At 35.9% G+C, this 14,456-nt stretch overlaps 1 protein-coding gene, 1 long non-coding RNA gene and 1 other non-coding gene across 3 annotated transcripts; 2 read left to right on the forward strand and 1 right to left on the reverse strand.

The window, feature by feature from the left end:
• Positions 1–272: 272 nt before the first annotated feature.
• On the reverse strand, positions 273–2,292 carry LOC114827745 (uncharacterized). The gene is made up of 3 exons (XR_011571926.1): positions 2,119–2,292; positions 1,831–2,019; positions 273–518 (listed from the first exon to the last, which is right to left on the reverse strand). It is a non-coding gene; the product is annotated as an uncharacterized lncRNA (long non-coding RNA).
• A 3,989-nt stretch (positions 2,293–6,281) lies between these two features.
• On the forward strand, positions 6,282–7,302 carry LOC114827744 (protein G1-like1). Its single transcript, XM_029110190.2, has one exon. It carries the CDS (start codon positions 6,465–6,467, stop codon positions 7,152–7,154), a length of 690 nt encoding a protein of 229 aa, XP_028966023.1. The 5' UTR covers positions 6,282–6,464; the 3' UTR covers positions 7,155–7,302.
• Positions 7,303–13,364: 6,062 nt separating this feature from the next.
• On the forward strand, positions 13,365–13,435 carry TRNAG-GCC (transfer RNA glycine (anticodon GCC)). The gene has a single exon. It is a non-coding gene; the product is annotated as a tRNA-Gly (tRNA).
• Positions 13,436–14,456: the final 1,021 nt, after the last annotated feature.

The raw sequence follows: 14,456 nt of genomic DNA on the forward strand, positions 1-14,456 counted from the left end.
GTAGATAGCAACTAAGACATTTGAGTAGTAGCAGTAGCAATGAGCTGAGGTCATCGGTGAACCCGAGCAGTAGAAATAGAGATGCCCAAGATGGGAGCAGCAGTAGTCCTGGCACTAAGTGCAGTAAACATAGATAATCACATGGTCTCATATCCATTGGAATGAAAGACAGTTAAAACAGATCATATCAATTGCAATTGCAGCTTTCAAATCGAGCAGACATTTAATCAAGGACATCAAAACCATTACGAATCCAGTAAAAAGTAAACCAATTTGCTTCGCCAATACTCGGAGCTCATTTTCATTATAACACTGGTAATTCACAACTGGTTTTGCAGTATACCGTGACAAACTTGTACATTCTTATACAAAAACAGTTCCTGCAACTGTTACATGTCTCAAGTAAATCAACATTTGAAGGCCTAGCCGTCATCCTATGTATCCAAGTCCCTAATCGTCACGTCTGATATTCTCCATATTGTGCGTAGTTGTCAAATTTGAACAAAATCGAACGTACACTGCAGAAGTGAACAAGTCAAAGTTAATCATCTGTGATACCATTCAAAATTGCATACTGTCTTCTCACAGCACAAAATGACTTCGAATGCAAACCAAGAAAGATGTTCTGGATCTTGTATAGGTTCCCACGTTAGTAGGCTTTGCAGTGCCACCAAAAGAATCACTGTTTGACAGCGATACATTGCTAACATTTAAAGATACAATGGCAAGTCTTCAAAGATTTCTAGTAAATCCAAAGAAAGAGCAGATATCTATCACCCTATATAAGAATGACTACAAGTATAACAGCTTTGCCTATACCTGCACAGTATTTTTAACGAATCCAAAACATAACCACTCACCTTTCTCTCTGCTTTGACAAATAAAAGCAATACCTAAAGGTTGGCTGGATGATCAATGCAATTTCGTTGAGGTACATCTTTCCTTAGTACCCAATTTGACACATTTAACTTTTATCCCCTTGTTCATTTTCCGTCGTACCATCCATCATCTATTGTCAAGCTGAAATGAAAGAGCTTAATATTTTTGGCTTCATAGAAGTCTAATGATTCACAGGACTGTCTGATATGAGGGCTAACAAACTCATAGACTGCCTATTACCAGGACAAATTAATCCCGCCGTTAACTGTTCAAGCAGGGATGAGGGCTATATGAACTCATAGACGGCCTAGTATCAGAGTTAATGCAGTCACGTTATACTATACACACATGCACAATAAGCATAGAAGTCTAATGCCTCAAAGGACTGCCTGGTATGGGGACAAAATTATCCCGACCTTGACTGTTCAAGCACAAGTACGAACTCATAGAGGCCCTAGTATCAGGGTAATGCCTTCACTAAGTCATCCCCTCACCGATGCAAAGCACAGGTCAAACACATCCGCGCCTACGCTAGATATATGCAGAAAGTTCTGATTGCAAACTGATAAGCCTTCGGTCAAGACTCACAACATAACAACAGCATAATGTAGTTCAAATAAAGCCGCCCACATCCTCTTGTTTCCGTCAGTCACGACTAAAAGTCCCTTGCTTCCCAACTCCCACACCTCACGTCTGATCCCAGAAACTCCTACGCACATTCATCTAAAATTATACAATCATCGACCATATCAGAGTGAAAGGTCGAAACACGTATGCGACTAAATTAACACTGAGAATCCAGTGGCACGGAAAACCGATCGAATTATATAGAAAAGAATGCGGACATGAGATTCTTAGCAGCTTAAAGGCTCTCCAGCAACAATTACCAGACTGAAAAATCAGATTTTGGGATCAGTAGATTAGTCATGAGAGCAGTGAATTGAGAATCACCATTGCAGTGGCTCCTGGGCTAGAAACCTCTGCTCCGCCGCAAAGCTATCAAAGCGAGCCGCCGCAGACGTGGTAAAAGATTCGACAAGAAGCAAGAACTGCTACCGCCACGTACGCAGCACACCAAACTCCAGCCGCCAACAACAAATTCAGGGCATCGCCGTAGGCCATATAAATCACCAATCGCGCCTGAAACCATAAAAAAATGGCATAAAAATTACACAAATAATACATCAAAAATACAAAACTTTAACATAATCAGAGGCGGAATCGATCATAATTTCATACATCAAATTGCGTAGAATCGATTGGCGCTTCTAGTTGGGATTTTAGGGGACGATTGTACTGAGAAAAGCAGAAGATTTGATGCAATTGCAATGCGGAAAATCGGAATCAACAGAAAAGGGGATAAGTGGAGAGAGGTTTTAAGTTAATAGAAAAAGGGTTTTCCCAACATGGCCTTCAAACGTGGCCTGTGAGATTCGGACTCGGACTCGGACTCGGAGTGGGCTTCGGATTCGGACTCGGAGCCTGTGAGATTCCGCAATTTTTAAAACATGGCCTTCAAACGTGGGCCCGTTACTTGGAGCCTAGTTTTTGAAAGAGTGTATTACAATTGGACCGCTTCAATTCAATTTTTTTTTTTTCGAAGAGCAATACGTGGAGATCAAGTAAGGTAAAATATTTAATATATAAAATTATGATTTGATATGAGTGTGATAAGAAGTTTTACATCATAGATTGTGCAAAAACACATGTACGGAATTACCTGTGCAGGTAATTTGCTTTTGACAGTTCTATTCCACACTTATTTTTACTTTTTCTACATTTATTAACCCTTTGTCATTTATTTATTCAATTGATTCCGACACTTGAAATTTAGAGAGGTGGGAAAAAAATTTAGTTGTGTGAATAATACTTCCGTTTGCTTTAACCAAATACGTTGGTTACAGGTGTCAATCAAAAAGCATAGGAGGACGAGAGACTGCTGTGGCATGTTTGAGCATTTAAAAGAGGGATTAGAATCTTATCCGTATCCTCTTGGCAGGAATCAGAATGATCAATCAATTATATACATTCATCGTATATCGTACGATAAGAAATCATTCTGAATTTTTTTTTTTAAATTGAACGCAAACAGTACTTAATAAAAACTAATTATATAATGCACAATAAAGATATTGGTGACCCAAGTACACAAATCCAGCGCCAAACCTGGCAAAATTGTAAAACAGAGGATTTTGTGTGTGTGTGCATGATTGATCCAATCGCAACCAGAAGGAGTGGACAGAAAAGAAAGAAAGTACTCTCTCATCAGATCTGACATGTTTGACAAGATGTAACATTATTTTGCCCCCACCCACCCCCACCTCTTACCCAACTCAGTGCGATACAACAAATAAGATCCAAACAAACAACCCAAAATGTCTCTGGTTGCACAGTCAATGCAACCCTAAGCATAATCATGTTGGATTACTATTTACCCTCCATACTTTTGAGGGAGAGGATTCTTTTCCTTTTCTTTTACGTTATCTATTAACCTTTTTTAGTTCCTTTATCCATTTTCTTTATCCATTTTTATGCCCCTCTAATTTAATAAAAATTAGATTTCATATGTTCTATATTTTATTGTTTTCATCTTACTTTGCAATGGAAAGGGGTCCTCTCCAAATCCATTCCTCATAATCTACCAAATTAGTGGATCGGTGCAATTAAAATTTGATCTAACGGCTATAAACAGAGATTCACTTTAAAAGTTATAATAACTTCAGCCGTTTGATCAAATTTCAATGGCACAGATTCACTGATTTGGTGGATTAAGAGGAATGAATCCGGAAATGATCATTTTCCCTTTGCAATTGCACGAAAAAATATATGACCTAAATTTTCTCCATTTAATTCATGCATATAAATAACTTGCATCACAAGTAAGTCGAGCGTCGTACATAACTTATACAAGTGATTGATGAGCGATGTAGTCATTTGTATACAATGTGAGGAGTAGTAACTTTTACCATTCAATAAGGAAATGAGATAAACATTTTTCACATATTGCAAAATTCAGTTACACTATGCTGAAGTTAATTAGGTCAAATTAAATATGTCTGAAGCCTTCCCGTTATTAGGAACACACCCCATTTCCAATAGGTGGAATCACATTAATGAATCTAATGGTGTATATGCTGAAGTTACTTGATTCCTAACTTTTATTCATACATATAGACCCCATAATTCATCAAAGACCGGGAGGAATTGAACGGAGCAAAAATCTTGTTTGAGAAAAAACAATTGGCACATGAGGATCTTGCATGCTACATGTTGCGAACTGTATTCAGAGCGTAACACTCACAAATTGTTGTATGTTTATAAAAGAAAAATACGTGACGAGAGATATATAATTGATTTACCATGAAATAGGATTTGGATTCCATTTGGAGCCAAATTGGAGAGATTTTAGGAATCTTCATATCCTAATCGTTTATCGTATATCTTGAGGCCATAAATTATTTTGAATTTTTTTATTTAAGATTAAACACAAATAATACCTAATAAAAACGGATTACACAATATACGATGAACAATAAGGATCTCTAGGATCCTTCCTTACAAAGAAGATCATGAAAGAAACCTCATCGGATGAAAAAAATACATACAAAATTTGCCCCAATTTTGAGGAGCACAAACTGTGCATAGTAAGAGTCCGTTCTGTCCTTAGCTATCCCCTAGCAGCCCTTAAACAGTAGGCACTGTTACTCTCTTTTCGAAAATAAATGTGCAGTGTGAGCAAATATGGGCAGTTTAACATTTGAAACTGAAAAGCATGTGAGTTAATCAGTTGAGGTGAGAGGGAGCACCGATTGCCGCACCAGAATTAGGTTACAAAAGATCTTGCCGCACGACGAGTCACGTCCACTGCCTAATCAAATCACATTTTAATCTTCATTGCAAGGATTTGGATCCTCTCCTGAGCTTAGCCTACTGAGTTTCTTGAGCAAATCACACATATCGTTGAATTTTAATCAAACGATTACAATTATTATAATTTTTAGAGAAATCCCTTATTTATAAATGTTGGTCTGTGTGATTTGCTCAAATATTTAGCAGGCTGAGCTCATGAGAGGATCCAAATCCTCATTGTAATCAAAATTTCACTGTTTCAAACAAGAAAGAGAAGGGGGGAGAGAGAGTGAGAGATTAATGGCGCGTTTACGTAACGGTAATGGAAATAGAAGGAATTAAATTAAGGAGGAATTGAATTGAAAAGAAGTTTGAATGAGAAGAAGTCAGAATTGGATTTCTGTTGAAACTGTTTACTTAAATGTTCTAGAATCAAAATAGAATTTTATAAAATTGTTTACTAATTTAGCAGAATCAGAATATAAACCAATATGATTACTAAAATACCCTTGTCCCAAATCAAATATTTTATATACTTTAATGGGTTTATAAAGGATAGTCTTGGAAATAAAAAAATAAGTGAGGGCATAAAGGGAATAAAAGTGTCATTCCGATTACCCATATAATCATGAATTGGATTACCACTTATATCTAGAGAATCCAATTCCACCGATAGAAGGAATTGAATTTCAAAATTTGTGTGAGCCCCATTGCATTTTTTATTCATTTATATTTAATAAATACCGAAGTACTTCGTAATCAGAATTCAATTCTACATTCTTATTTTGATTACGATGACATAATCACACCTTAAGAGAGAGAACGGAGAGAAAACGGACTCCGCAGTGTCGGTATCCAACAACTGAATCTTTTTTTTAAATTATATCTCAAAATTTAAGAATGAATACACTCAAATTATCGGGTACTTCGGACCACAATTTTTTTTTATTTAGAGAGGGAAAAGGCAAGTAATAAAGGTGATGTTTTGTTTATAGACAGCATGACGTGACGTTTCTGAAGTGACATCCAAACTGTCGTCACTTGGAGAGATTACAGAGATTATTATATATTAAGTATAGTGATAAAAGGAGTAAAATTTTCTTTTGTTCTAATTTTTTTTTTCTATTTTTCCTTGTATTTAAATGATTATGAATAAATGACTTTAACATATTATTTTACATTTTTTTCAAAAAGACAAAAAAATATATATATATGAAAAGAGGAAAAGAAAATGGATGGTAATAAGAAGGAAAAAATTCCTTCATCATAAAATTAGTCGAAAATTTGAAAATAAAAAATTCAAACCAATGATATAATAACACTTGTGTATTAGACCATGTTTGCGCTAGTTGGTTTTATCTTTGGCTAATATTAGGAGATTAAATTTGTAAACAAAGTAATGTAAACTAAATAACATGTACGTTGATGATATGATTATTAATTAAACATTAATAAATGTATTCGTTTTTATTAATAACATTTCATTTAATTTGTAAATTTTATTTTTGTATGGATCCTACTTTTGTCATCTTCCCCATCTTCTCTCTCCTCACTGAAATTATGTCCCCCACCTCTTCTCATCCCCTCTCCTTTCCCTCTCTCTCTTCCTCCCCGGCCCCCTACCCTTTATATATTCCTACACGTCCTTCTACCTTCTCTTATACATTTCACACAGCATTTTGTCCTCATACCATCGCACCAATTAATCGTTTTGAAAGCCATTAACTTTTTGTGTCATGTCAGCAGCAGCCGCAGCCGCCGCCGCTGCGGCAGTGAGTAGGTCTAGCTCCACCAACAGTAATTCTATCACCTACAACTACCGCCACCAACCGTTATTCAAGCCGTCCTCGCTAACGGCCGTGGTGCCGGTGCTGAGCAGGTACGAGTCCCAGAAGCGGCGGGACTGGATCTCGTTTGGGCAGTACCTCAAGAACCACCGCCCGCCGCTGAACCTGTCCCGCTGCAGCGGGGCCCACGTGCTGGAGTTCCTTAGGTATTTGGATCAGTTCGGGAAGACTAAGGTCCATGCGGACGCTTGCCCTTTCTACGGGCACCCTAACCCTCCTGCACCCTGTCCGTGCCCGCTGCGGCAGGCCTGGGGCAGCCTCGACGCAATCATTGGAAGGCTTCGGGCAGCGTTTGAGGAGAACGGCGGGCAGCCCGAGACCAACCCGTTTGGGGCACGAGCAGTGAGGCTGTACCTGAAGGAGGTCAGGGACAGCCAGGCCAAGGCCAGGGGAATTGCTTATGAGAAGAAGAAGAGAAAGAAAGTAGGTCCATCACAACAGCCGGAAGGGCAAGATGATGTGGAGCAGCAGCAGGGGCAACATGGTACTTTTGGTTCAGATTATGGGTATGGTGCTGCTGTTACTTCATCTGCTGATGCTGCTAGGTGCTCTATGATGCCTTTGTCTGTGCTAATCTGATTAAGCTTGTAATTAATTAAGTAATGAATTATATTTATGTAGTTAGGTGCATCATGATATGAATATCCAATGGATTTTGATGTGTTGTGTTACTAAGTTGTTAACCTTTTCTTTCTTAATTAGAAGCAACCGAAATTGAAGAAGAAAACTTTAATATCAGTTCTCCAATTATCATAGACTGCAGTTTTATTTTCTCCTTAATTTGTAGTTTGCTGTTAATCAGCCAAAATTAATTTACTTACGAACAAAATAGCTAGAAACAAATTAAGAGATTATGATATGGGATCTATGACATTATTAAGATAATGATGGATTCTTGACAATGCGTGTAGATTGTTTCACCTTTGTGTAATTTATTAAAGTAAAACTAACGAAAAGGGTTTGAAATTTTTTGGTTTTAATAAAATGACAAAAATGTATTGTAAGTGAATAGTACCATGAGTGATTTTTTAAAGTAAAAATGCCATTTTCGTTAAAAATAAACAGTACCGGAAGTGTTTCGTTACAACTTCCATTTATTAACGATAAAAAAGAATTATGCGTCACTGTGCCTGCAACACCTCATATGTCATTGTATAATTAAAAGGACACTTGATAATAAAACTTCTCTCTACTTGTATAATAACATATAACATACCGGTCCCTATTTCGAGCACATTGATGGTAGGCTGTCATGTTGTTCTCTGTATGGATGAGTCGTCGGTGGTTTCCTTCTCAGCTTAGTTGTTTGAGTATATTTGTGCCACATAGTGGTTGTGTAGCCTCACTTTTCTGATGGCTTTGTGTGTTCATTGATCACAGATCTATCACCACTGATCTATTGTGGTAGATTTGTTCCACTGGTTCTTGTGCACTGTGTTGTTTGTGGTTGTGATGTAGGTTTGGTTTGTTTACTTTAATTTCTAGATCAAAGATTTGGTCATGGGAGAAATTCACCCGGTTTGACATTCTTTTTGTAATCATGTTTTGATCTATCAAGAAATATCGCCATCGCTTTGGATAAAAATGATAAGGTAAAATATTTGGGTTAAGTTATAAAATGATAGTATAAATTAGTATCAAATTTATCATTTATAAAAAATGAACATAAAACTTTTTATCCACAATAATGGTAGGCTTAAGGCAAAAGAAAATTCACACGCCTATTTTTTCTCTACACACACAATCATATCAATTTCATGTCCGTTTGGTTCTTTCTTTGATTTAATCAATCTAAAGTCAGAGAAACAAAATGTAGGGTTTGGCAATCAGTGGCAATCATTTTCCTTACTCAAAACCTGAATTAGACACGTCCACATCCGTTTAATAGCATATACGATTTGATGAATAGGAGTATTTAACAAAACGAATTATTAATTAGGTTATTCCATAACTTTTTTTGCCATTGGATTACACCTTACGGTGGAGACGAACTTTTCCATCCACATATGTATAGTTGATTAATATAGGAGGACTAAGACCTCATTTCCTATCTTGACAAACTAGTGGTCGAGAAAAGATTTCTGTTTTCTTTTCTACAATATAGGACACGATTTTGGTCCCAATTCATCTCCAACTTTAGTCATGTCGACGTCTCAGATAGTCAGGTACTGATAGGAGTTCCATCATCATCATTATATCGTTCCATATTTTCCATCCCCTCCTCAATTACGCAGAAAATCATATCGTATCATCGGGTGGCGGCCACATAACGGTTGTCTGTATAATGATCACCAAGGCCTATTTGATTGACTCAACTAGAACTAGGATTGGACTATTTAGCCAACAGGATAAAGTGGGACGAAACACTTCTTAAGTGACCTTATTAGACTAGTCAATATGAGAGGCCTAAATAAGCCTTCAACTGCCTCTGCCCATGTGCTCGTCTCTTCGGATTGGGATCATCTTTGAATCTTACCTTTTAGAGCCAACGGATCAAAACATCTTGACCATTCAGTTTCATCCTGTGATCAAGGAATTGTAAAATTATCAGAGAGACAGACCAATGATCAACTTCTAACATCGATATTGTTCCTAATTTGATAATTACCATTTGCTTAATCCGTCAGATATAAAATTTTATCACAAAATGTGTTGATGTTAGTTGAGGTGAGATTATGATATTTAAATTATAATTCCGGTGTGGGACGGATTCCACATAAACCATTTTAACTTGTAAAAAAATTTCACGCAGATCAAGGTAAAAGTTCAACGCCTTTTTCACTCCTTCATCGACTTTTCTTTGCTTCTGAAACCGATCTTCCACCTCTTACCGGTCTCCTTTCCCCATAAATTCTGAAGAAAAAGAGCCTTGGTCGATCATCCATTGTCACTCATTTTCAATAACGAAAGAGTCTTCCATTATTGTATTTTTTTTTCGTTATGAAAATTTTGCAATTAGATAGTGGCTTGCCTCTGTAGAAATTCAACAAGTGAGTTGTTGAACTAAAATACTGGACCTTTGTTATTTTGTCGTTATTGAAAATTTATGCTTTTGCTCAAGTTTTCTAAATATTGGTTTAATTTTGTGATAAAATTTGATAGTGAATGATATAATGGATAAACCAAATGATGACGTAGAAGATACTTTGAAATTGAAACCTACATAAAATATGAAGTTTGATACCGAACAAGCAGCATGTGATTCCTACAACAAGCATGGTGGAATATAGGGTTTAGTATTTGAAGAGAAAGTGGTGTCTCATCGACGAAAATGAAGAATTAAGAGTGCTTTGGAAAAAGCCTTACCAAGAAAAAAGAAGTCTAATCAGGTACCTAAACTTATTTATTTACTTTATAATGACTCTGTGTTTAATATATTTGCATATAATTTAGTTTAATCATTGACATGTTTTAGGTTACAATTCCACAACATACTGTTGGTAACAATGTCTTTATTCCTTATCCATTGCCACCCTCTCATTCATCATAGATGAAGTAGTTTTGAATGTTTTTTTTTTTTTTTAATATCTTCATAGCAAGACTTGATTAGTTGACAAATATAAAAATGAAGTTGGTATGTGATGTACAGGTTCTAGTTCACATGTTTGGCAATAATAACATATATGCCAATTCCATATCATACCGTTCATTCTTTGTTTGATATCTATAATACTTTTTTTTGTCTCAATTTTTGTTAGCTTCTTCATTATCTGCTTATGTGAATGTCGCGTGCCTCACAACAAGAGAGAGAGAGGTGTGGTGGTGATGGAGGAAGGGGTTGGCTGCGACCCTGCATGGGAGGAAGATATGGTTTTAGGTTTTTTTTTTTACTTATTATTTCAATCCGCAAGCCAGTGTTCATCAGCTCAAGAACACCAAAGATATGGTTTTAGGTTTTTTTTTTACTTATTATTTCAATCCGCAAGCCAGTGTTCATCAGCTCAAGAACACCAACGTAAATTCTAGTAAATTATGTTAATTTAATTTATTGGAATCAACGTGGGGGAAGGACTTGTCGAAAGGTTGCTAGAGAAGAATAAATCTCCTAATTTATTGCGCAAAACGCAGTGAAAAGTTCTTTTAAATGTTAATAAGTGTTTTTAGCCATTTAAGAAACAATCTCGATTCTTTTAAATGTTAAAAAGTGTTTTTAGCAATCTCGATAAGATATGATCTTGGTGCAGTTAGGCCATCTCCAACTGAAGGGTCTAGAGGGCCGAAAATAGCTTGAAAACCGTCTCGAACCGAGGGCTAGGCCAAATGGCTCGTAGACCCCACCGGACAAAAAATGGCCAAAAGGCCAACCGGCTGACTCAACCCAGCCAAGCCCGGGCTGGGCCACAAATTTGAATGCAACAGCTAGCTGACGTCAACTAGCCGTTATACTTGATTTTTTTTTTCTACAAAATAAAAAAAAAAAAAAAAATTCTATTTTTTTCTTCCTATAACTTCCTAAGCCATTAAGCAACATTAAGTAACATGAAACAACATTGAACAATGTTAAATAACATTAAATAACATAAAACAACATAAAAAAATATTTAACAACATCAAACTTAAACAACATTTAAAAAAAATATTTTTTCCTATAAATTTAAGTTGTTGTTGTAATTTTTAAATTTAATTTGTAGTTTTTAAATTTAAGTTGTTGTAATTTTTAAATTTAAATAATAAATTATGTTTGGCCCTATGACCCTTTGACCCTTGGTTGGAGACCATCTCTCTGGTCCTCCAAGATATTAATATTTTAATAAACAGTACATGACCATATTTGCATCTGTCTCCAACCGAGGGCCAAAGGGCCAGAAGACTCGTTTTAGCCGTGTCACAAAAAATCGTCTCCAACCGATGACCAAGGGGCCAAACATAATTTATTATTTAAAAACTACAACTTAAATGTTGTTTAAGTTTCATGTTGTTCAATGTTTTTTTTTATGTTGGTTAATGTTATTTAATGTTGTTCCGTGTTATTTAATTTAATTTAATGTTGTATAATGGCTTAGGAAGTTATAGGAAAAAAAAAAGAATTAAAAAAAATATGAATCAAATTTTGTGAAATAGAAGTTATAGGAAAAAAATAGAATTAAAAATAAAATGAAACAAATTTTGTGAAATAGAAGTTATAGGAAAAAATGGAATTTAAAAAAATATATATATGAACCAAATTTTGTAAAATAAAAGTTATAGGAAAAAAATAGAAGTTATAGGAAAAATTTTGTAAATAAAAAAAATAATAAAATTGTTATAAAAAAAATCAAAGCATTCATGTTGGTTTTAACCGACATGATTTCCATTTTTTCTAGCCAGCATTCCAGCCCTTTGCAATTCTGTGGGGCCCTCTCAGATTCCACAGCCCTCTGGCCTAGCCCTGGGTTGGAGACGATTTTTTGGCTATTTTCGACCTTCTGGACCTTCGGTTGGAGATGGCCTAAGAAATATGGCACTGCACTATTCATTAAAATATTAATTTCTTGGAGGGCCATAGGGCTAAAACGAACCCTCTGGCCCTCCTTCGATTGGAGATGGCCTTAGGTGTCTAGGGTATCTGTAGCTTGTCGAATCAGTGTGAAAGCTGAAACTTATAGCCTGTTCTACGCAATTATATTATTGTTAGGACCTAATCAAATGGTTATGGGTTAGGCCATCTCCAACCGAATGGTCCAGAGGGTCGAAAATAGCCCGAAAATCGTCTCTAACCGAGTGCTAGGCCAGAGGGCTTTGGAATCTGAGAGGGCCCCACGGAATCGAAAAGGAACCGAAAGGTCCAGAGGGCCAGAGGGTCGAAAATAACCCGAAAACCGTCTCTAACGAAGGGCTAGGCAGGGGGCTATGGAATCTGAGAAGGCCCCATGGAATCGGAGAGGGCTGACCAGAAAAATCATATTTCATGTCGATTAACGGCTAGCTGACGTTAGCTAGTCGTTGCATTTGAATTTTTTTTTTTACAGTTTTATTATTATTTTTTATTTACAAATTTTTTTCCTATAACTTCTATTTTTCATATATTTTTTTTCCTATAACTTTTATTTTACAAAATTTGTTTCATATTTTTTTTAAATTCCATTTTTTCCTATAACTTCTATTTCACAAAATTTGTTTTATTTTAGCTACCAATGACTAGCTGACGTCACTTAGCCATTGGTTTTGAATTTAAGTTGTTGTAGTTTTTAAATTTAATTTGTCCTTTTTAAATTTAAGTCGTGGTTTTTAAATATAAGTTGTAGTTTTTGAATTTAAGTTGTTGTAGTTCTTAAATTTAAATAATAAATTATGTTTGGCCTTTTGGCCCTCGGTTGGAGACGGTTTTTTGTGACTGGGTTAAAATGAGCCATTTGGCCCTCGGTTGGAGATGGAGGCAAAAATGGCCATGTACTGTTCATTAAAATATTAATATCTTGGAGGATCATAGGGCTAAAACGAGTCATCTGGCTAGCTATCGGTTGGAGATGGCCTTATGTAGTCCTAAACCATCATCATCGGTTGGAGATGGCCTTATGTAGGCCTTATGCTGCGAGTTTTCCAAACAAAGAGGGATGTCTTTGAGAAGACGGATACGAATGGTGCATGACTGTCGTCAACTTGTATTAGTGCTTTGTGAATGAATTGTTTGTAGATTGAGGACCAGTTAACTAGCAAACTGGTTGTTACAAGTGAATAATTAAACAAAAGTAAAAGCAAAATAAAACCCTAGAGAATTTGAAGCCGTATATTTTGGAGCAAAAGGGAGACTAGGAAAAAAAGGGGGGGTGTCTTCGATATTAAACTAAAAGAATCAATTCTTCCAACAAAGCACCAGTGGTCTAGTGGTAGAATAGTACCCTGCCACGGTACAGACCCGGGTTCGATTCCCGGCTGGTGCAAATTGTTTTATAACTTTCCCTTTTTTATCATTTTGGTTTGATCGCTGTAATTTTTTAATTCAAGTGTCAATTTAGTTCTTGTCGTTTCAGTTGTATCAATTTCAATAGTTTAATAAACTTATCAAACCTTGTAATTTAAGCCCCAAGTCTCATATGTTCATTTTAAATCTGTACATAGCGTTGCACTTTATGTCATTTTTCTTGATGGAACCACCACTCGCTCCTCATGCAAACAGTTATTTCAATCCTTATAAAATAGGTCAATCTCTTATTTTTTTAATACCTTATACATGTTCATATGATTGAATTGACATGAAAAACATGTTTGAGGCTTATACAACATTAAATTTGACATAATTAGCCAACGATGGTTGGTTCAATTGGTAAGGGCATGCTGGTGGTTAACCCCCAATCCAAGTTTGAACTTTACTGCTAGTAATTTTTTTTAGTGTGCAATCTGTAAATTCTTACATAAATCCATACAAGTGGCAGCTAGCAGCTAGGTGTCATATGTAAGTCCATCCAACTTGAGATTGTAAATATGCCTTAACGCTGATTATGAAAATAACTAATCTCAACCTAAACTTTTTGTTTCCAAAAAAAAAAAAAAAAGGAAAAGTAATGAAAAAAATTTGAAAACTTTGAGTTTTAACGATAAGGACAAAATAAAAGGTAAAGTGAATAGTACCATAATTGACTTTTTAGTCTAAAAGTGTGGTTTTTCGTTAAAGTAAATAGTACCTAGAACTTTTCGTTAAAGTTAAAAAAAAAAAAAAACTAAAATGAAACTTGAAAGAAACTACATGATCAAAGTGAAATTGTCCTTTTGGTTGTCTAAAGCACAATTTTTTGGTGGAACCTTTCTCAACAAAATTTCACCTACTTCATTGAAAAAGAGAGAAATTGATTAAGTTCTTGACCATGGTTTAGTTTCCCACGCGTTTTCAAACGCCAATATCGACCCAGGTTACCCAGCAACCACAGCCCCGCTGACGTGTACGGCCAGGATTCAGGGACGCTC

Source organism: Malus domestica, chromosome 10, assembly GCF_042453785.1.
Source record: "Malus domestica chromosome 10, GDT2T_hap1".
Lineage (NCBI taxonomy): Eukaryota > Viridiplantae > Streptophyta > Magnoliopsida > Rosales > Rosaceae > Malus > Malus domestica.